This window comes from Portunus trituberculatus, chromosome 38 (genome assembly GCF_017591435.1).
Source record: "Portunus trituberculatus isolate SZX2019 chromosome 38, ASM1759143v1, whole genome shotgun sequence".
NCBI classification, from domain to species: domain Eukaryota; kingdom Metazoa; phylum Arthropoda; class Malacostraca; order Decapoda; family Portunidae; genus Portunus; species Portunus trituberculatus.
The window spans coordinates 21,915,453-21,938,925 of record NC_059292.1 but is presented as its reverse complement, the minus strand read 5'-3'; the positions used below and the strand labels follow the sequence as shown (position 1 = coordinate 21,938,925).

Genomic DNA, 23,473 nt, shown 5'->3' with positions numbered 1-23,473 from the left:
AAGATTATTATTTATGAAAGAGTTTTTACAGACTTTTTAATTGTGACACCTAAAACACCGGCACTTTTCCCCTTGGTGCAGTATGTTTTCTCTTCAAGTTACTTGACTGAATAAACTGATTTGCCCTGCATAATATATATATATATATATATATATATATATATATATATATATATATATATATATATATATATATATATATATATATATATATATATATATATATATATATATATATATATATATATATATATATATATATATATATATATATATATAAAGAAATAAAGAAAGATGGTGACACATGGTCATTGAAGTATTTTGTCACAAGAAACTCATCATTCAGTAGAAGGAAAGGCACATAAGGTAGTCTAGGAGAAGAAGTATGCATGATGTGGTATGCAGGGAACTAGTTCATCACTGAGACATCATATAGCATGAAACAGCTGCACTAAATTGCCGGTGCTGTATCTGTCTGTGGAGGAATCTTATGGCAACAAATTTCAAATACATTATAGAGAATATGTGTATGTATAAATGTGGGTGTATATATCCATATACAAGTATATATTATGAAGTATACCATGTATTTGCAAATATATATGAAGTATACCACATATGTAACTATTTGCAGATATATATGAAGTATACTAAGTGATGTGAAAACTGTTGGTTAAGCAAGTTGAATAAATAACTGTGATACATGAAAGGATAAGAGCTAAAGGTGTATAAAAATAATAATAAAATCAATTATTTATTTAAACAAAATGTCGACAGTTCTGCATTGTAATTGCAGATAAAGTAGAAACTATATTTGTATGTTATCTCACTTGTTTAATTTTGATAAGTATAATTAATTTCTCATTAAAACTGCTACTGAAAATGTGCCAATTCTCTAATTTAAAAGAGGCACTTATATGAAAAAATATACATCTTTAGACTGACCATATAAAGTGTGTGTGTGTGTGTGTGTGTGTGTGTGTGTGTGTGTGTGTGTGTGTGTGTGTGTGTGTGTGTGTGTGTGTGTGTGTGTGTGTGTGTGTGTGTATGTGTATATATATATATATATATATATATATATATATATATATATATATATATATATATATATATATATATATATATATATATATATATGCATATGATATGCATATAATTTAAAAAAAAATTCTGCACTAACAAACAAAATCTGAACTGCCACCAGATATGCTAGTTTTTCCTTCTAAAGTTGTTTTTCTACTTCATTTAATATTGAAATTCTTACCTAGCAAACATAACAATATATGAAGTAAAATACAATATAATACTTAATTTGGAAGACTATCCAAGCTGTAACAACAGTATTCTGAGGAGTGAAAAGTTCTGAAGCTGGAAATGAAAGTGACATGACTATTGTTGTCTGTGGGCACATACAAATTATAATACACTAAAAGATAAAACAGATTTTGTAGTTCTTTCACAAAGCTGAAACTATATTGAATAGGATCATTTCATAACTCTAGTAATAAAACAAAATGATCTGAGGAAGTTGGCAGTGGGTACTGTATTCCCTGAGCACTTTGACACAGGAGCATTGTGCCTCTGGTTAAGTGGCCTTAAAGCTACACAACATTGTGCATGTTCCCAGGCACATCCTCAGTAGATGTGCTGGTTAATCTCTTGGACTGGTGTTCCCTTGAACCAGTGGGAGATGAGATGAAAGGCAATGGCCCCAGGGGGTGGCACAAAAAGCTCTCCTGAAGGGTTTCCTCGCAGCCGCAGATTAGGGTTGGCATCAATCCTGGCCAGAGCAGTTCCTACCTCTTCCTTTGAGAACCACCGGGCATCCTGCAGCTCATCCTTGTCAATGTCTAGCTGCAAGTTTCACAATTGCACTTCATGACAACATTCTTTAGTTTAGGGATTCAGTCTGACTCTGAGCAGTTTGCTAAAATTACTTATAGGACCTAGGATGCTACTCAACCAGTCATAAACCATTCAAACTTAGAAACTATAATCATGAATACTGGTGGACATTAAAGCAGATTCAGTGATAGCTGCAGGTGGAACATCTCATTCCAATGACAATCAATTTACTTGAAAATTATGCTAGCATGAGCATAACTTGTCAAACTTTTCTACCAATGCATCTTTCATTAGTTTTCTTGCTTCCTTTACTTCCATTCTATAATTGCTTACACACACTCAATCACATATCTTCACACCTTTGCCATGCTTGCATTCATTCTCCATCACTCTCAAATCATTGTCTTACCGACTGTTTTTCCACCTCAGCAAAGCAGCCACTCATGAGGGAGCCAGGGAAGGGCCAGTGCTGGGAGGCAATGTACGTCACCTTGGACACCTCTATCCCCACTTCCTCAGCTACTTCCCTACGGACTGTCTCTTCCAGACTCTCTCCTAGAAGGGGCGGAGCAAGGTAAATACAGTTCATCATAACATCTTTTATAGTGAAATTTTTATGAGTAGTAGTAACAAATACAAGTCTCCCAGTGTAGGCCAAGTGTCTTCCAGTTTACTTACCAACATCCGAAAAGCCAGCAACGCAGGAGTACATTCCTTGAGGGTGGCGTGGCTGCCGCACCAAGACAATATGCTGGTGCTCAGGGTCAGTCACTAACACGATGCCCACTGGGGCTGAGGATGGGTAGTGGGTCATGTCACAGCTCGTACACTTCCGGGAGTAACCTGGCGTGGACACAGGAGGTCAAGGGGCAGCTGGTGTACACAAGGGGAGGGGAGGCAAAAGTGAGTTACTAATGCTGATTATCACTGAATCTAGTATACATAATGCCTAATACATTGTTATTCTATTCTGTCAGTCTCTATCTCTAATGCCTGTTTCTAATAACTTACTGAGTCAGCTGCAACAAAAATTTTCATTATTTCTGTCTTGCATGCTCTATTCCTCTCATTCTTCCTTACTACTTTCACATAATCCAGCAGTCTGTCCTTGCAATTTACTGGATGTTGATATATGATTTCTCAATCATCTAACATTCTTACCACATAGATAGAGCACCTAAAATTGCTCTTAACTACCTAAGCTGGCTCACATTTCCTTCCATTATGTGGCATGGCATAACAAATTTAGTATGTACACCTTCATTATTTTCAATCCACAATCCATTCTTTGCATGCTGTAGTCACTTATCAACACTCTTTAACTGCTTTCATTCCTAATTTGTCTGTTAATCCATGATAGGGGGTTCCAAAATTCAGTGTATCTTAAATGAGTGATACTATATACTCTTATGTATATCATCTATGTTCTTTACTATGTTCTGCATTGGCATATTTTGTTATTCTTTTTCATTCACTTAAGCTTCAAGTTTAGTAAGTTTGAAAGAATACATCATATTAGGAAAGTATGTGCAGTGATGTGAGTGAATATACAAACTTATAGACTAGAAAAAAAATTAGTACTAGATGCCATAGACAGATCCTGAGAGTGGATGAACACATCCTGCTGAAGAAAAGGATTACAAATTAAATCAAACAAAAGTATAAAAAAGACAGAATATGTAGAAGAGGTGTAGTACTGCACCAAGGAAGGAAGCATATATGGACAAGGTATCTTAATAACATTTCTGACATTACCATCCTTTGAAGGACGACTCCTTGAGTGGGGTACTGAGCAGAAAACTAATATGATGAGGATTCAAATAATTCAAGGTGTAATTTATCAGCACATCAAATTGTTGTGGCATCCAAAGTGTCCACCTACCAGCTGCATTTCTCTTGGTTGGGGCTCCACATTTCCCACAGAAAGCATTGTTTTTGTTCCACATGTGGACACAGTTGGCACGGGAGAGAATGTGAGCCTCTTGCCAGTTGACCATGAACAACCCCAGCCGCAGGTCTGTGAAGATGCCTCCTGTCTCATCTTCAAGCTTCTCCTTAGTGTATGACGGAATCCCCCCAACCTAAAAGGAAAAAATACTCTTTTTAATGCCCTTTAAAGATATTCTTAAAAGTGATTCTTTCAATAATTGGAACAATGTAATGCATGAAAGCATGATGACTTTTAGCATATGTGTTTGTAATCAATGATGATGGAAAAATATGGATTTAATCACTAAGGAATTATAAATTCTCTTCTGTTATGGAATTCATTGATAATATCCATGCAGTATTTAGTGAAAAGTAAAAGTCTGCACAGTGTGGAAATGTAAATTGTATCACTGCTTAACTGTGACAAGCATAACAAGGCATAACTTTTACCTGCACACTGTACCTTGGCTTGCCCTCCTCTGAGACATCCAACAGGACGTAGGAACTTAACAACTCTGGGTAATAGTTCTTCATCTCTGAAACACAGTCTCATATCTTCATACCACTGTGATAGCTGAACATATTTCAGCAAAAAGGAATACATATACAGAAATAGGAAATTAAATTTTATGACAAATATACATAGCAGCAGATGTTATGCAATATAGTGCAAGTATTTTCCATCACATTACTCTAATGGTGCAGTTCTATAATATACTGGGTTGTAATGAGGACCTGTGAAAGTAAGCCACACAATGGCATCCTTAGTGTTGGCCTTGTCCACGCGCAGTAGAGGCTTGCCATAGTGGTACACCAGGAACTTGCCATCAGGGATGAAGGAAGAGCACAACGATTCATGGACCTTAAGTTCCTGTGGAGGGAAGTGCTCATGAAGAAAACATTCTGTGTGGCAATGAATCAATCTTGCTTTCTGACTGGACTTGAGGGGAAAAACTGAAGCAATCAAGGGAAAGGTTACCGAGGCCTTTCATGACCTTTTCAAATCTGAAGGTCTTATTATGCTTCTTTTATTGTAAAAACTAGGCAAATGGTTGGTGTTGAATATATTTTATAAACCAGCTTAGTGAGGATGAAATAAAGTCTTGGGAATTCAAAAGTCAACTAATATTATATTGAGTGCCAAAATTATATTAGTAGTCACCTTTTAACTCTATCATTGTGGTACAAAATCGTTAACATAAAATCTACCAAGATTTTAATATTAGAGGTGGTATAAATACAAGAAAAATGTTTCAGAGTAATAAGTAATCTTGGAAACATACCAATAACAGTCAAAGGGATAGGGCAGGATAACTTGTTTACTGTAGGAATGTTACAAATATCATGCCATATTTTTTTTCTTCCCAGTGGTAAAAACTCAAAGTAATAAATTGCCTTTTAAATTCTAGAACACTGCCTCAACCAACTAGTCAGTCAATAATGCTTAATGCTCATGTAAGCCTGGCATAAATCACTCTTATCATAATCTACTATAGTCACAATTACCCATGTCCCATCAATTGGCCTCTTGTGAGACCTACTGTCTTGTGAATCATGTCCTATGATCATGTCATTTATTATTAATATTATTATTATTATTATAAAGAATCTTTAAGATAACACTTTACCTACAATGTAACTCTCAAAAGTAATAATTTTCTATGAGAAATAACATATTAATGGTAAATATCAGTCGCTCTGCACAAACAAGACGAGCGTGTCAACGTTACCTAACCCTTGAACAACACTCCTACTCCTGTCTTACATCCAGTACAGACAGCTGCTCCTATTATACAGTCTTAAATCTCCATTATTTTGCGCATTCCGAACATTTATGAACCTCTGGGTGACATTAAGTAAGAAAAACAGTTAACTCAAGTACACCTGAAGATGTGACCTTGTTATTACTTTAGCTACTAACACTACCTATTTAAATATATTCCCATCACTAATGAACCAGTGCGTGATGAACAACAACCAGTAATTCCTTTATGGTTATCAAAAGGACCTTGACCTCGTTGTTACCTGATACGAGTACTAGAGGGAGCAACAGCCTTGCTCACTCCTTACCTGCAGGAAGCGAACCCTTTCCACGTAGCTTATGTCCCTTCCTTGTAACCTGAGCCAGGACGCCCTTACTGGAGGAGTTAGGCGGCGTAATAAAGGTAATATAGACATGCCTTAGTGTGCTTGTGCCCGTGTGTGCGTGTAGGGAAAGGCTGATGTTTCTGCAGACCACAACACGCACCCACTCGCTGGCACTCACTCACTCACTCAGGTACTCAGGAAGGTCATATGTTACCTCACGAGTTGTCTGATTCTCCTTCGCTTTTCTTGCATCCTTTTTTTATTTCGACACTTACGGTTTTACTATTGTTTTATTCGTTAGGTTGTTAGATAATCGCCATACCATATTTTCTGCTAAAGCAAGGTGATGGTGTTGTGAGTAGAGACGATGCAATGTAGAATATGGTGTTATGTTCTGAGACATCGCTCACAACATGCCCTCGATCCCAGTTTAATTTTTCCTTATACTGTATCGTCTTATGTCACCATACCATACAAGTAAGAATTTATTGTTGCTATATTTGTTAGACTGTTAGATCAACGCCATATATATATATATATATATATATATATATATATATATATATATATATATATATATATATATATATATATATATATATATATATATATATATATATATATATATATATATATATATATATATATATATATATATATATATATATATATATATATATATATACTGTGAAAAGTAATGTGTGTTGGCATATCGCTCATTGCCGTACACATTCCCTCCCTCCCCCCCGTCTCTACCCACTTAGCTAGTTGTTTATGACGTATTTTGTTGAATGTTTTACTTCTAGTTTAGGCCTATGCAAAGATAAGCTTAGAGTTTGTGGGTCATTTTTTTGTTAGGTACCTGTACCTGTTTTCACTGACTGCGGCCAAGATTTAGGAAGGTAATAGATAAAGGTAACAGACCTTTACCCACCTTAGTTTATGTAGCATCATCATGAAAAGAGACAGCAATAAAACTCATGTACTGTAATCGGATATATTAGGTACATTTCTGATACTCTAATTAGTTAGTCCGTTGACATGTATATGTGTGTTTCATATGGTCAGCACGGTATACAGTGAATAGATACATGATTGAATGAATAAAATAACACCCTTGAGCTAATGTTTATTGTTCATCTTCCCCGTAAGGCTGCTTCACTTTTAGCCCAATGTTCTCGTTTGTTTCTTGGAGATACGCTCGACTGTGAAAGCCAAAAGGGCGACTCCTCCCCCTACTAGCAGCAGGTAGAAGACACCCTGTAGGTGACGCAGCCCCAAGACTTGGCGTTGGCCTTCACTCTGTCGAATGTCGATTACACCAGAGGAAAGAGACACTCCATTTTATGCATAGTAGATCGAAGATGCCATCTACAGCCATCTCTAAATTCAGAAAATGTGCTAGCTAACATTAGTTTATACCTACTTGAGTAAAAAGAAATAAAAGATTATGGTAGAGCTGTTTAGTTAGAAACACTCATTTTATCAGTTTTATGCATATTCAAGATTTATTTAATTGTTTACTCGTGATGGACGACGAATCTACTGGTTAATTGCAATATGAACTCAGTAATCCTTCTAGGCAACATCAGTATTTGAGCTGAAAACCAAGGTATATCAATTTTTTTTTTTTTTCATGTAAGGGAGAATTACCAAGGGCAAAAAAAAAGTATATATATATATATATATATATATATATATATATATATATATATATATATATATATATATATATATATATATATATATATTAGAAAAAAAGACCCACTAGAATTGTAGTCTCCATAAAATATTAGAAAGAGTTAGTCAAAAGGGTGGGACAAATTTCTTGACACCTCTCTCTTAAAAGAAATTAAGTCGTAGGAAGATGGAAATACAGAGGCAGGCAGAGAGTTCCAGAGTTTACCAGTGAAAGGTATGAATAATTGAGAATACTGGTTAACTCTTATAGGGGCCGCCGTGGTACAATGGAACCATGCGTGCTTTGGGATCCGAGTGGTCTCCAAGCGCACGGGTTCGAATCTGTCCACGGTCCGAGTGTAGGTTGGGTTTCCTCACTCGGGGCAACGGTTTCCTAGCGGGTGGGCTTTGAGATAGGGGGTACCCAAAAAGTATCCCCTTTAGCCCATAAATTCCCGTGAAAAGCCCACATGGTATAAAAAAATAAATAAATAAAACTCTTGTATTAGAAGGATTGACAGAATAGGGATGAGAGGAAGGAGAAAGCCTTGTGCAGCGAAGCCGCAGGAGGAGGGAAGGCATGCAGTTAGCAAAATCAGTAGAACAGTTAGCATGAAAATAGCGATAAAAGATAGAAAGAGATGCGACCTTTCGGCAGTGAGAAAAAGGCTGAAGACAGTCAGTCAAAGAAGGGGGAGTTGATGAGACGAAAAGCTTTTGATTCCACCCTATCTAATAAAGGTGTTTGAGTGGAACACCCCCTCTCCCAAACGTGCGAAGAGTACTCCATACAAGGACGGATAAGGCCCCTGTACAAAGTTAGCAGTTGTAGGGCCGAGAAAAACTGGCGGAGATGCCACAGAACGCCTAACTTCATAGAAGCAGTTTTAGCAAGAGATAAGATGTGAAGTTTCCAGTTAAGAATATGAATAAAGGACAGACCGAGGATATTTGGTGTGGAAGAGGGAGACAGTTAAGTGTCATTGAAGAAGAGGGGATAGTTGTCTGGAAAGTTGTGTCGAGTTGATAGATGGAGGAATTGAGTTTTTGAGGCATTGAAAACTATTAGGTTTTCTCTGCCCCAATCAGAAATCTTAGAGAGATAAGAAGTCAGGCATTCTGTGGCGTCCCTGCGTGATCTGTTGACTTTCTGAAGGGTTGGTCGTCTCTGAAAGGACGTGGAAAGATGTAGGGTGGTATCATCAGCGTAGGAATGGATAGGGCAAGAAGTTTGGTTAAGAAGGTCATTAATGAATAAAAGAAAGAGAGTGGGTGATAGGACAGAACCCTGAGAAACACCACTGTTAATAGATTTAGAAGAAGAACATGCAGTGGCCGTCTACCACGGCTGCAATAGAACGGTGGGAAAGGACACTTGAGATAAAGTTGCAGAGAGAAGGATAGAAACCGTAGGAGGACAGTTTGGAAATTAAAACTTTGTGCCAGACTTTATCAAAAGCTTTTGATATGTCTAACGCGACAGCAAAAGTTTCACCGAAATCTCTAAAAGAGGATGACCAAGACTCAGTAAGGAACGCCAGAAGATCACCAGTAGAGCGATCTTGACGGAAGCCATACTAGCGATCAGAGAGAAGATTGTGAAGTGACAGATGTTTAAGAATCTTCCTATTGAGGATAGATTCAAAAACTTTAGACAAGCAAGAGATTAAAGCTATAGGACGGTAGTTTGAGGAATTAGAACGGTCACCCTTTTTAGGAACAGGCTGAATGTAGGCAAAACTTTCAGCAAGAAGGAAAGGTAGAAGTCGATAGGCGTTGTTGAAAGTTTGGCTAGGTAAGGTGCAAGCACGGAGACACAGTTTTTGAGAACAATAGGAGGGACCCCATCAGGTCCATAAGCCTTCCTAGGGTTTAGGCCAGCGAAGGCATGGAAAACATCATTACGAAGAATTTTAATTGAAGACATGAAATAGTCAGAGGGAGGAGGAAAGGGAGAGACAAACCCAGAATAATCCAAGGTGGAGTTTTTAGCAAAGGTATGAGAAAAGAGTTCAGCTATAGAAACAGAAGAGATGGCAGTGGTGCCATCATGATGAAATGGAGGACGGAAGATGAAGAAGTAAAGTTATTGGAGATGTTTTTGACCAGATGCCAAGAGTCACGAAGGGAGTTAGAATTAGAAAGATTTTGACATTTTCTATTTATGAAGGAGTGTTTGGCAATTTGAAGAACTTGATCAGTATACAACTTCCGTTCTTTTCCCGCCATCATGCTATCAGCCAATACCGTTTATGTATATATATATATATATATATATATATATATATATATATATATATATATATATATATATATATATATATATATATATATATATAATTTTATTTTTTTTTTTTTTTCCGTGAAAGATGAAAAATATGACTTATCTTCTTACTCTTAAATATTTCTCTCACAGCGGTGCACCATTCACTCAAGGAATACCAAATTTTGTACCATACCCCCAAATCATCATCGCTTTGGCCATCACGCTTCTGTTGCTGCCGCTGCTCCCGTCTGCTCTGGGCCAGCGAAGTCTGGAAGAGTTCTCTCAACCAGTGATCGATTAGCCCCGCCTCGTCCAGCCACCCGATGACCCGGTCCAGCGGTTTGAGGAAGGGCGCGTTTTTCCTGCAGAAAGTTTAAACTAGACATTATTAATGCCGTATGTTTAAAATTAATGCAGTTTTTGTTTGGTTAACTTGTTAAAGTCGCCGATGCATTACTCAGCCTGATTATCACCGTATTTCGAAATTTTATTTAATTGTTTGTTAATTAACATTGAAATCGCTGATCTATCTAAAACACGCTTCTTCTCTTCCTATATTATCCAGGTCAAATTACCATGACAACTAGTTGCCTAATTAAAACCTCCTTGATAAACAATAATTATAATTCAGAGTGCTTTTACCTTTTGTCATGTAATACAGAGCCCGAACAAAGCTGGAAAACTAAATAATAAATACTTGAAAATAATAAGAAGGATCTATACTTATGACTCTATTCCCTTCTCTCAATAGTCCCTTCTCGAAAAAAAAAAAAAAAATGAATGGATAAATAAAAGAGTACACCTTGCTTTTCTTACTCTCCCCAGGACGCACCTCACGCCCCAGCCACTTTGTCCCGAGAGCAGCTCCTCAGTGCCGATATGGAAGGGATGGCTTCCGTCGGCATCAGTGTAGAGGACCGCCATCACTGTCTGAATGTAATACTTCCAGGTGAAGAAGGCGTGCGGGCCTCTCAGCACCTGCTGCAGCTGCTCCTTCCGCGGCGTGACCTGCAGGTAAGAGTGTGGAAGAGGATGAAGAGTAGATGTTGATAGGTGGTGATGCTCTAACGAAGACCAAGTAAATTATGTCATAGAAGGAACGAAAGGGAAAAAGGAGGATTGAAGCGTGAACGACAACCAAAGCTATACCCAGAACATCCAAGATACACTAAACACCCTTGATTTCAACCCCGGATCCGTCCGTGGTGCTGGCATTTTTTTTTTTACCTTAGAAATATCTTCATTGTAATATAAAGATAAAAGAAAAACACGCAAAAACTAGTTTAGATAAATTAAACATTTTTTTGAAATCCACCTTATATGTTGCCTGGCGTTGATGCATAATAAATTAAGTATTCTTTATTAAATGAAGTATTTATCAGCTACTGAATCATCATCAGACATGTGTGATAACATTTCCTCATTACCAAACCCGATTTATTCAGAAAAATCTATTCGTCATTCAAACTACGGCAGCGCGTCATGACTGACGATGAATCTGCAAGCACTACGATGGTCATGCCTCGTAAAAGAGGCGCATCAACAAATGACCACATCCAATAGCTAAAGTGAGGCTTGAAATACACACACTGTTTTCTATCGAGTTTATCTAGCAAATAAACATTGCAGATTTTTTTCTTATATTGCCGTCATAAATTTACGGCGGTGACACTGACCGCAGGAAAACGAGATGCCGAAAATGTATACGGCATTGACACTGTACGGGGTAAATGAAGGAGTTACCTGCATGACGCTGAACATTTTCTTCACTTCCGGGTTACTGTTGAACTTGAACCAGTCCCAGCCCACCCCATGCCCTCCTTCCAGGCCCCACGTCGCGCCGCCCACCGCCCGCAGTTGCGCCAAGGTGTTGACGGGCGAGGGGTTCCTGGGCGCAGTGAGGTGGGCGATGAGAGAGCCGCGGTACATAGCCACTATCACCAGGCAGAACACCCACCACCATCCTGCCGCTACCTGCCACCAACACCAGTATTACAGAGTATACTTGAGTCTGTCTCTGATGTCACCACCAGTACCTTCACTATGCAAAATACTCATAAATACTGCATACCTGCCGTGCACCTGCCACCAACACCAGCGCCTTTAGCGTGCACATGCAACACAATAATCTATCTCAAATGTCACCAGCAATACCTTCTAACATACAGAACACGCCTTGGTTTGTCTCTGCCTTGCGCTATCAGTATCTTTATCACACTTGTCTCTACACTACGTAATATTTGCCTACATATTTGCATCTACTCATTCCTATCCATAGATTTGTCTGGTATATTTTTTCCCCTTTATATCTACATCTTCATCTATCTTTTCTTTGCTTTCTCCTTTCAGCATCCCTTGCTTTCCTCGCTTGTCTATTCTATCCTTGACTCTTGCCTTCCCTTACTCTAGTTGGGAGGGAGGTGGGGAGGGCAGTGGGCGGGTTCACCAGCAGCATGCCCCACGAGGCCAACAGGGAAGTGTCCAGACCCAAGCCACGCCCTCTGCTCATCCAAGCCCACGCTCTCTGCACTGCCCATAAAGCCACGCCCGCCGCTGTGGTCACAACTAGCAACGCTACCCACACATCTCCTGGAGGGAGTGAGATGAAAAATGTGTGTGTTTCACACACACACACACAGAGAGAGAGAGAGAGAGAGAGAGAGAGAGAGAGAGAGAGAGAGAGAGAATCGTATGTTATATTGATAGTTTCCGATGTAGATTTTCAATTAATCTAAGAAACACACACACACACACACACACACACACACACACACACACATGTATACTCGCGTATGACATCCTCCTTTACTTCTTCATTACTTCTTAATTTTTCTCTAAGGTAGCGTAGCATATTGAAACCAAACACCTTTTATTGCAAGGCCCTAAGATCAATTGCTACATGAAGCCCCGTAATGTAACCCCTAATAGCCAGCCTTCTCTTCTATCCCTTCCCTCAGGTCCACACGCACGCACAGACCCGTAAAAGGCCGAATGGGTGCCAGGCTCTGCTGCAGGGGACCCGGCCGGCGCGTAACCATGACAAAGGGCTCGAAGATGTAAGCGCGGGTGAAGTCAATGGCCATCTTCCTGTGGGCGGACCAGAAGAGGCGGAGGGAGAGATCAGCCTCCTCACGCAGCAGCTCCCCGACGATGCCATTCCAGCCACGTCCAGGCACCCGCGCCCCCCACCGCCCGTCCTTAGGCGCCCGCACCCCATACCTGCAGATCAGTGGAGAATATTGTTAAAGCCTCTATTTCTCTATTCCTGTATTCTGAAACGCTTCGGTCTCTCATTAACGCCATTCTGAAACGCTTCGGTCCCACATTAACACTAATCTGAAACGACTCTCTCTCTCTCTCTCTCTCTCTCTCTCTCTCTCTCTCTCTCTCTCTCTCTCTCTCTCTTCAAAGATAATATGAATTATCAGTCTTTATCCCGTGGGTGTATCTTCTTTTGATGAATCACAGTCGTTGTTAAGCTGCCATTTAATTTATAACAAAAACTACATGACTTGCCACTGCTCAAGATAAGATGTATTAACATTTATGAATTTTTATATATTTTCGATCCATTTTGCCTTCGTTCACTGCCTTATTTTAATGTATCTTTTTTTTTTTCCTATGTAGTTTTTGTTGTGGTCGTATAGCTGTCTAGAACGTCACATTCAATCACTCACTTACGTAAAGTTCAGCAGAGCAGCCGCAGTATCTAGAATGCGGAAGTCCAGAGAGTCGCAAGGGATGAAAGTTGGGCTGGAGATAGTGGAGGTAGTAGTGGTGTTGGTCGAAGGCTCGGAGTAGCAAACATAAGGAAAAAGTTTCTTGGCGACCACTTGCAGTCTGTATCCACCCATGCCCTCGGATTTAGCTGGAGAGAGAGAGAGAGAGAGAGAGAGAGATTTACGTTTTCATTATATTTCATACACTTTATATTTCTGCCTGGAATCATGCCAAGTCTGCTCTTCAACTTGCCAAACACTCCTTCATATATAGAAAATGTTAAAATCTTTCAAACTCCAACTCCCCTCGTGATTTCTGGCATGTAGCCAAAAAAACATCTCCAATAACCTTACTTCTCCATCTTTCCCTCCTTTATTTCATTCTGATGGATCTTCTCCATCTTTCCCTCTTTTATTTCATCCTGATGGCACAACTGCCATCTCATCTGTCTCTAAAGCTGAACTCTTCTTTCGAATCATCGCTAACAACTCCACCTTTGATGATTCTGGGCTTGCCTCTCCCTTTCGATCCTCCTCCCTCTGACTATTTCATGTCTTCAATCAAAGTTCTTCGTAATGATGTTTTCCATGCCCTCGGTGGCATAATTCGTTGGAAGGCATATGGACCTGACGGGGTCCTTCCTATTGTTCTCAAAAACTATGCTTCCATGCTTGCACCTTGCCGAGTCAAACTCTTTCAACTATGTCTGTCGACTTCTACCTTTTCTTCTTGCATTCTACATTCAGCCTGTTCCTAAAAACGGTGACCGTTCTAATCCCTCAAACTACCATCCTATAGTTTGAATCTCTTGCTTGTCTAAAGTTTTTTTAATCTATCCTCAATAGAAAGATTCTTAAACATCTGTCACTTCACAATCTTGTCTCTGATCGCCAGTATGGCTTCCGTCAAGATCGCTCTACTGGTGATCTTGTGGCTTTCCTTACTGAGTCTTGGTCATCCTCTTTTGGAGATTTCGGTGAAACTTTTGCTGTCGCGTTAGACATATCTAAAGCTTTTCATAGTCTGGAGCAAAGCTTTGATTTCAAAACTGCGCTCCTACGGTTTCTATCCTTCTCTTTGTAACTTTATCTCAAGTTTCCTTTCTGACCGTTCTATTGCAGCCGTGGTAGATGCCCGCTGTTCTCCTAAATCTGTTAACAGTGGTGTTCCTTTGGATTCTGTCCTGTCACCTACTCTCTTTCTATTATTCATTAATAATCTTCGTAACCAAACTTCTTGCCCTATCCACTCCTGCGCTGATGATACCACCTTACATCTTTCCACGTCCTTTCAGAGATGACCAACCCTTCAGGAAGTCAACAGATCACGCACGGACGCCACAGAACGCCTGTCTTCTGATCTTTCTAAGATTTCCGATTGGGGCAGAGAAAAACTTAATAGTTTCCAATGCCTCAAAAACTCAATTCGTCCATCTATCAACTCATCACAATCTTCCAGACAACTATCCCCTCTTCTTCAATGACACTCAACTCTCTTCTTCTATACTGAATATCCTCGGTCTGTCCTTTACTCATATTCTTAACTAGAAAATTCACATCTTATCTTTTGCTAAAACAGCTACTATGGAAGTTAGGCTTCCTGAGACGTTCCGCCAGTTTTTCTCGCCACTCCAACTGCTAACTTTGTATACAGGGGCCTTATCCGTCCTTGTATGGAGTACTCTTCGCATGTTAGGGGAGGGGGAGTGTTCCACTCACACAGTTTTATTAGATAGGGTGGAATCAAAAGCTTTTCGTCTCATCAACTTCCCTCCTCTGATTGACTGTCTTCAGGCTCTTTCTCACCGCCGAAATGTTTAATTTCTTTTTATCTTTTATCGCTATTTTCACACTAACTGCTCTGTTGATTTTGCTAACTGCATCTCCCCTCCTCCTGCGACCTCGCTGGACAAGGCTTTCTTCTTCCTCTCATCCCCATTCTGTCCAACTCCCAAATGCAAGAGTTAAACAATACTCAATCATTCATAACTTTCTATGGTTAACTGTGGAACTCCCTGCTTGCTTCTATATTTCTATCTTCCTACGACTTGACTTCTTTTAAGAGTGGGGTGTTAAGAAACTTGTCCCTAACTTTTGGGTAATGCTAAATTTTTAAGGGAACTGGCATTTCAAGTGGGCCTTTTTTTTTCCCTTGACTGGTTTTCCCTCTTCCATAAAAAAACATTTTCAAATTTTTTTTTTAAATCATCCATACTTTTGGTTTATCAAAGATCGACCCTGTCCCTCTCTCTCTCTCTCTCTCTCTCTCTCTCTCTCTCTCTCTCTCTCACCGGGAAAGAGCATGGACCCGTCCCATTCCAGCCCGGTGGGATGCCAGTCCCCCACCAGTGCCCAGCCAGCGCCTCCCCTGCTGCAGTAGTGGCACCTTCGGGTTACCACCACCCTCTCCTTCCCCTGGCCCCGCACTGGTTGGCGAAGATCGTGTGTGGCAAGGTGGATGGCGTGGAGGGCGTGCGAGAGGCGTAGGTGTGAGGGCTGCTGGGTTCTTTCACCGCCTACTATCACCACTCGTGTTGTTGGCGTTAGAGTTAGCCAATCTAGTACGCTGTAAAGGAGAGTTAATGTCTCTCTCTCTCTCTCTCTCTCTCTCTCTCTCTCTCTCTCTCTCTCTCTCTCTCTCTCTCTCTCACCCCCAGACAGAATTGATAGAGTTGGCGGCAGCGTTAGTAGAGGCGTCACTGAGGAACGCATGAGGAGAGTGAGTAGAGGAGGGAAGCAGTAGGATGACAGCTCGGCAGGAACGAGTAGAATCCCCATGAGTTAGCCCCTGCATGAAGGAAGAGGAGGATGTGTTGGATGTCTCACTCCCTGCCTTCACTCCCATACATGTTCCTCTCGCGCGCCACACTTGTCTGAGAAAGAAAGGAAGGAACAAATAAAGGTGATTTTTATCAAAGTTAGTCTATTCTGGTCATTGCTCTCTAGAAATGCAGTCACTGAAAGGTATGTTGCTCTTATTGGTATGTGTGTGTGTGTGTGTGTGTGTGTGTGTGTGTGTGTGTGTGTGTGTGTGTGTGTAATTCACCACGGTCGTCTACTGGTCACCCAGCCAGTCTTCCCCATTACGGAGCGAGCTCAGAGCTCATAGACCGATCTTCGGGTAGGACTGAGACCACAACACACTCCACACACCGGGAAAGCGAGGCCACAACCCCTCGAGTTACATCCCGTACCTATTTACTGCTAGGTGAACAGGGGCTACACATTAAGAAGCTTGCCCATTTGCCTCGCCGCCTCCGGGACTCGAAACCGGACCCTCTCGATTGTGAGTCGAGCGAGCTAACCACTACACTACGCGGCGCGCGCGCGTGTGTGTGTGTGTGTGTGTGTGTGTGTGTGTGTGTGATTCACCTCGGGCGCCTGCTGGCCACCCAGCCAGTCTTCCCCATTACGGAGCGAGCTCAGAGCTCATAGACCGATCTTCGGGTAGGACTGAGACCACATAACACACTCCACACACCGGGAAAGCGTATGTGTGTGTGTGTGTGTGTGTGTGTGTGTCCGCCCGCCTTACCTGACGAAGGCATCGAGGTACGTGTCGAGAGGGTCACCAGCAACCACGATCAGACACTCAGCGAGGTATTCACGCACAAGTTGGGCCGCAGCTGTCACCAGAGGGGCGTCCACCGTCCGCATGCCTGCCTGAAGGGCGGGGAAGGTTGCGGGCGGAACGGCGACGCAGGTGAGATTGAAGAACATAATGATGCACCACAGTGAGGCCCTGTCGTAAAGAAAGGGAGTTAAGGGAATGGAAAAGAAGAAAATAATGTTAGACCATATATAGAAGGGAGAGCAAAGCTGTGCTTGGGTGAAGAACGAAGAGAGAAAAAGTAAGAGATATAATAGCACTGAGTGAAGAGTAATGAGCTCAAATTTATAAGAACATAGGAAAGCAAGGGAAGCTGCAAGAAACCATGGGGCCTACAAGTGGCATCCGCTGAAAAAGAAAAAAAAAGTCAGCTTATTTTTGTATCGTAAATGTGTTTCTTCTAGTTACCTTTTTTTTTTTTTTTTTTTTTTTTTACGGTAAGGCCTATAGCGCCTGTAGGTACACTTGAAGAGTGTATGGGAAGCGCTGTTCAATTTCCGCCCATTAGTGGCGCAGGCAATTTTATTTATAGTGGTATCCATATCATCACCCAAGCTCATCTTGAGTGTAACCACCTAGAACCTGGGTATCATGGTGATATGTTGGTAAATTTACACCACTCGACAAATGGCAAAGTGTTTTAAGGCTGTACGTGGTGGGATTCGAACCTACGCGTGGACGTCTGCCCGATCCCACGCTCACCACCTTATCCATTATGCCACCGCCTCCTTATTAGCTCGATACTAGTAACCTGATTACTGCGTCTACTTCAGTTACCTGCAGTCATATCTACCACTTTATCTTAGAACTATAGTCTCGTCCTGTCTCTTTTGAAATCCGTCAAGCTTGAACAGGTTATATACTGGTTCTAAGGCTGTTTTCATACGAACGGTTTTCGCTGGTCCGGCACATCCTGAATAGTTTAGCATTACAGTGGCTCTTAGACTGCTTTCACACGAACTATTTTCGCCGGTCCAGCAAATGCAGCGCAGTACGGCAGCCGCATGGCACTAGACATTTACAGTGACTGGTGTTCGCCGCATGCTAATCCTCTCAATATCCACTTCGGTATGTTGTCAAATTTGTTAATGCACCATCGTCTCTCATTGATGGAGGACATCACAAAACTCGTATATTTAGTGAGAAAAGTGAAAAGATATGTTTTCCTGGTTATATTACTAAAAAAAACTCATAAATTTAGTCAGTAAATTTCATATATCTGTTTTCTTCCATATATTGCTCAGAATATTCATTTTTTTTTTTTTTTTTTTTTAGAAAACCGAAAATATGAAGATATCTGTTTTCCTGAATATTTTACCAAGAAAATTTATAAATCTATTAGAAATACCCCTCGCCGCACGTGGGAAACGGGACGTATGAAGGCGCCCAAAGGAACACAGGACCACTGGAACCGTTGTGTGGCATTCCTGTTGTTCTTGCTGGTCTTGCTGGCAGTACTGCAGAATGTTGCTACCGGAGCGGCAAGACTGCTGTTCTAGCCTCGTGTGAATACACCCATAAGAGTCATCAATGTAATGCTAAACCCGTGCGGTATGTGTCGTAACGGCGAAAATCGATCGTGCGAAAGCAGCCATGGTTGGAAGAGAAGCTGAAAAAATAATATTGGAGGATGGGACAAATGTAGGAAGAGATTGAGGAGGAGGAGGAGGAGGAGGCAATGTTCGCGTATAACTGTGCTTGCTTTGTGCTCATGTTTACCTGTGTAGCCTGACGTGGTGCCCGACCAGGCCACAAGCTGCTCCTGCTCTCTGCCACACCGCCTTCATTTTACCTTGCTCTCTCTCATCTCATAGTACGTTTATAACACACACACACACACACACACACACACACACACACACACACACACACACAGTTCTTTCTTCTTGCGGAGAAGGAAAAAATATTCTCATTTTAATACAAATTACTCTGAAGTTTGGCTCGCATATAGAAGAATCCTATTATAAGATCGAATACCTCTCTCTCTCTCTCTCTCTCTCTCTCTCTCTCTCTCTCTCTCTCTCTCTCTCTCTCTCTCTTTCCAAATTCCTAAAATTTCATGATATTATTTACCTTCAAACAATCGTATTTGTGCATAAATCTTTAAATTTATTTTCATTACATACAGGTTTTACAACATTACCACAAACCTTTATTGCGCGAAGACTCCAGACACAACGCATAGCACTGTCCACCTATCAAAGGGTGCTAGAAGCTGGAACAACTTTGCCGCATGAACTTGTCTCAACCAACTTTAATTTATTCAAACGTACAATGTAAGAACTATATTCTTTAAGCACGATGATCAACCAGCAGATCCCATTTAAGTTATGTTCCATTTACAACACAATGTGAAAAACTTTCCCTGTATTAGCCTTGGTCTGTGGGTATAATTTGCTTTTGCTCCTGTCCTTCCTCATAAATGTAAATGAATATAGATCATCATATTATCTGTATGTACTTTTGTACCTGATTTTTGTTGTTAGTTTTATTATTATTATTATTATTATTATTATTATTATTATTATTATTATTATTATTATTATTATCATTATTATTGTTATCATTGTTGTTGTTATTTTGATTTTTGTCATTATTATTGTTGTTACTATTATTTTTGCAGTATATGTGAGTCTAACTCTAAGCCCTTATGTTAGACAGCACAGGTGGTTTGTTGGTTTAAAGTTTTGGTCTTTTTTCATAAATGGAAATGAATATCATTATTTAGTATGTATTTTTGTACCCGCTTTTGTCGTGTTTTGTTTTTTGTTTTTCATCATTATTTGTTTAGTACCTGATTTTATGTTAGTTTTATTATTATTACTACTATTATAAAAATAATAATAATAGTAATAATAATAATAATAATAATAATAATAATAATAATAATAATAATAATAATAATAATGTTACCGTCCATCAGGTGGCTGCAGGACAGTAAGACCCTCACGTTGACGCGATAATATATATATTTCGGTCAAAACCTGTTGACAAGAAACAGCACGATAAAAAACAATACAATAAACGCGTTTCCCTTTGGCAAGGATGCAGGTGAAATAATTAGGACCCCTCGACGGGTCGAATCCTTATATTACACCCACATTCTCTCTCTCTCTCTCTCTCTCTCTCTCTCTCTCTCTCTCTCTCTCTCTCTCTCTCTCTCTCTCTCTCTGCCAGGCAGACGATAACAAATAATAATGATAATGATAATAATAATAATAATAATAATATTATTATTATTATTATTATTATTATTATTATTATTATTATTATTGTGGTTGTTGTTGTTGTTGTTGTTGTTGTTGTTGTTATTATTATTATTATTATTATTATTATTATTATTATTATTATTATTATTATTATCATTATTATTATTATAATTTTCATCGTACATGTGAATCTGTACCATTATGTTAAACTGCACACTTTTGTATATTTCTATTTGTTTACTTTATTTTGTTTATTAGCCATAGAGTGGCCGTAATGTGTCCCTTGTGTCTGCCACAATACTAGTTTACAGGTCATACTGAAGCTTCGGCTTATTGGGCCTTAATTGCCTTAATAAGTCACTTTATATGTAGAGTATATATTAATGTAAGCAAAATTGTAAAATAAATCTAATTATCCAGTCAATCAATCAATTAATCTCTCTCTCTCTCTCTCTCTTTGCACGGCATCCTTGAGGCTCTACATATTGTAACAACTTCCCTTAAAGACGTCTTCCTCTTTATGGATAGTCAAGCTGCCCTACGCAGCCTTCTTTCACCTGCAGCTAAAGACTGTGATATTGTCAATAAGCGTCTTTCCGTCATTGGCAATATTGAGGACAGCGGTGCCAGGGTCAACTTCACATGGTTCATGTAGACATTTCCTTCAATGAAAAGTGCCGATAACCTGGCCCAGCTCACCCTTCAGGATGAGACAGTGGACCCTGGCATTGAATACACGCCTCACTAAGTTAAGCATAGTATTAAGGACTTTGTAAATAGTAGCATTAGTATTGATCTCATGCCAGGCTGTGGTGATAGCAATCCTATAGCTTCCCTCATGTGCGTGTCTCCCATGACAATTATCACACTTATGGGAGGCACGACATCTCCCTGGATGTTTTGGCCATGAGGCTCAGGGCAGGCTCATAGACCGATCTTCGGGTATGACTGAGACACCACACACCGGGAAAGAGAGGCCACAACCCTTCAAAATACATCCTGGCCGTACCTACTTGCTGCTAGGCTACACAATAGAGGGTCGCTTAAGGATTCGTACATATTTCTTGGGCTCTCCAGTTTGCCTCGCAACGCCCGCGACTGCAATCCGGGCCTTCTCGATTGTGAGCAGATTCTGCTAACCAGTACACTATGCGATGTGTGTTATTCACTATGGTCGTCTGCTGGTCACCCAGCGACCCTTTCCCCAAGGGAAAGAGCACAGAGCTCATACTGACCGATCTTCGGGTAGGACTGAGACCATATCACACACCACGCACACCAGAAAAGCGAGGCCACAACCCTTTGCGTTACATCTCGTACCTATACTTGCTGCTAAGATGAACGAACAGAGGCTTGCCCATTTGCCTTGTCGCTCCCGGAACTCGAACCCGGACCCTCTTGGTTGTGAGCCGAGTATGACCACTACACTACGCGGTGTATTTACCTAGTTGTATTTACCTAGTTGTAGTTTTACAGGGCCTTTACGCTCGTGTGGCCCCGTCTTCATATCTACACTTATCCAATTATTCTTTAAAAGCTATGCACACTCTTTGCTGACACCACTTCCTCACTCAAACTGTTCCAAGTCTCAACACATCTTTGCGGGAAACTATATTTTTTTAACATCTTTCACACATCTTCCCTTCCTCAATTTTTTACTATGCAATCTTGTGCTTCTAATATCATATTCTTCTCTCAGGATCAGTTTCGCATTATCCACTGTGTGTGTGTGTGTGTGTGTGTGTGTGTGTGTGTGTAATTCACCTTGGTCGCCTGCTGATCACCCAGCCAGTCTTCCCCATTACGGAGCGAGCTCAGAGCTCATAGACCGATCTTTGGGAAGGACTGAGACCACAACACACTCCATGCATTGGGAAAGCGAGGTCACAACCCCTCAAGTTACATCCCGTACCTATTTACTGCTAGGTGAACAGGGGCCACACATTAAGAGGCTTGCCCATTTGCCTCGCCGCTTTCCGGGACTCAAACCCGGCCCTCTCGATTGTGAGTCGAGCGTGCTAACCACTACAATACGCGGTGTGTGTGTTTCACTGTTTAATCTGCTGCAGTCTCTGACGAGACAGCCAGACGTTACCCTACGGAACGAGCTCAGAGCTCATTATTTCCGATCTTTGGATAGGCCTGAGACCAGGCACACACCACACACCGGGACAACAAGGTCACAACTCCTCAATTTACATCCCGTACCTACTCACTGCTAGGTGAACAGGGGCTACACGTGTGTGTGTGTGTATTTACCTAGTTGTAGTTGTACAGGGCTTTATGCTCGTGTGGCCCCGTCTCCATATCTACACTTATCCAATTTTTCTTTAAAACTATGCACACTCGTTGCTGACACCACTTCTTCACTCAAACTGTTCCACGTCTCAACACATCTTTGCGGGAAACTATATTTTTTAACATCTCTCAGACATCTTCCCTTTCTCAGCTTTTTACTATGCGATATTGTGCTTCGAATGTCATATTTCTTCTCTCAGGATCAGTTTCTCATTATCTACTTGGTCCATTCCGTTGATCAATTTATAAACTTGTATCAGATCCTCTCTCTCCCAATTCTCTGTTCCAGGGTTGGTAGATCCATAGCCTTTAGTCTCTCCTCATATGTCATCCCTTCAAATTCTGGAACCATTCTTGTAGCCATTTTTTGTAGTCTCTCCAACTTCCTTATGTGTGTCTTTTTATGGGGGTCCACAATACTCCTGCATATTCTTATCTGGGTCTTATTATAGTACTTATCAATTTCTTCATCCATGTAGTGAAATGCTAATCCAATATTCCTTAGCAAATTATATGTCTCTCTGAAAATTCTATCAATATGGCTTACCGGTTGATTATTTTCTTCCATCGTCACTCCTAAGTCCTTTTCCTTTTTTACTTTCTCCAGTTCTACTCCATCTCCCATCTTAAAGATTCCCACGGGACTTCTTTCACTTTTTCCCATTTCCATGACATGGCTTTTGTCCACATTGAATTCCATTTCACACTTTTTACTTCATTCCCAGATCTTATTTAGGTCTTCTTGCAGTATTTCACAATCCTCTTTTTGATTTATAACTCTGCACAGTTTTGTATCATCTGCAAACAGATTTATGTAGCTGTTCACTCC

The 23,473-nt window shown here is 40.4% G+C and overlaps 2 protein-coding genes across 2 annotated transcripts; both read right to left on the bottom strand.

Annotated features, from left to right (window-relative positions):
* Positions 1-1,523: 1,523 nt before the first annotated feature.
* LOC123514688 (NAD(P)H pyrophosphatase NUDT13, mitochondrial-like) lies at positions 1,524-6,066 on the bottom strand. The gene is made up of 7 exons (XM_045272742.1): positions 5,845-6,066; positions 4,510-4,645; positions 4,225-4,310; positions 3,728-3,926; positions 2,524-2,688; positions 2,255-2,400; positions 1,524-1,854 (listed from the first exon to the last, which is right to left on the bottom strand). Exons 1-7 carry the CDS (start codon positions 5,950-5,952, stop codon positions 1,636-1,638), a joined length of 1,059 nt encoding a protein of 352 aa, XP_045128677.1. The 5' UTR covers positions 5,953-6,066; the 3' UTR covers positions 1,524-1,635.
* Positions 6,067-6,903: 837 nt separating this feature from the next.
* Positions 6,904-17,176, bottom strand: LOC123514898 (probable glutamate receptor). Its single transcript, XM_045273155.1, has 9 exons — positions 17,063-17,176; positions 16,176-16,400; positions 15,819-15,953; positions 12,786-13,027; positions 12,213-12,397; positions 11,552-11,782; positions 10,641-10,816; positions 10,002-10,170; positions 6,904-7,164 (listed from the first exon to the last, which is right to left on the bottom strand). The coding sequence occupies exons 2-9, from the start codon at positions 16,370-16,372 to the stop codon at positions 7,027-7,029; spliced, it is 1,473 nt and encodes a 490-aa protein (XP_045129090.1). The 5' UTR covers positions 16,373-16,400; positions 17,063-17,176; the 3' UTR covers positions 6,904-7,026.
* Between the last annotated feature and the right edge of the window lie 6,297 nt (positions 17,177-23,473).

Coding starts and splice junctions, on each gene's coding strand:
- LOC123514688 (XM_045272742.1), bottom strand. CDS start 5,952: ATGTCTATATTACCTTTATTACGCCGCCTAACTCCTCCAGTAAGGGCG. Junction 2,401..2,523: donor TGCTGGCTTTTCGGATGTTG/GTAAGTAAACTG, acceptor CGCCCCTTCTAG/GAGAGAGTCTGGAAGAGACA. Junction 1,855..2,254: donor CTGAGGTGGAAAAACAGTCG/GTAAGACAATGA, acceptor TGAAACTTGCAG/CTAGACATTGACAAGGATGA.
- LOC123514898 (XM_045273155.1), bottom strand. CDS start 16,372: ATGGGAGTGAAGGCAGGGAGTGAGACATCCAACACATCCTCCTCTTCC. Junction 11,783..12,212: donor CCACCTCCCTCCCAACTAGA/GTAAGGGAAGGC, acceptor TGTTGGTGGCAG/GTAGCGGCAGGATGGTGGTG. Junction 10,171..10,640: donor CAAAGTGGCTGGGGCGTGAG/GTGCGTCCTGGG, acceptor AACTTTCTGCAG/GAAAAACGCGCCCTTCCTCA.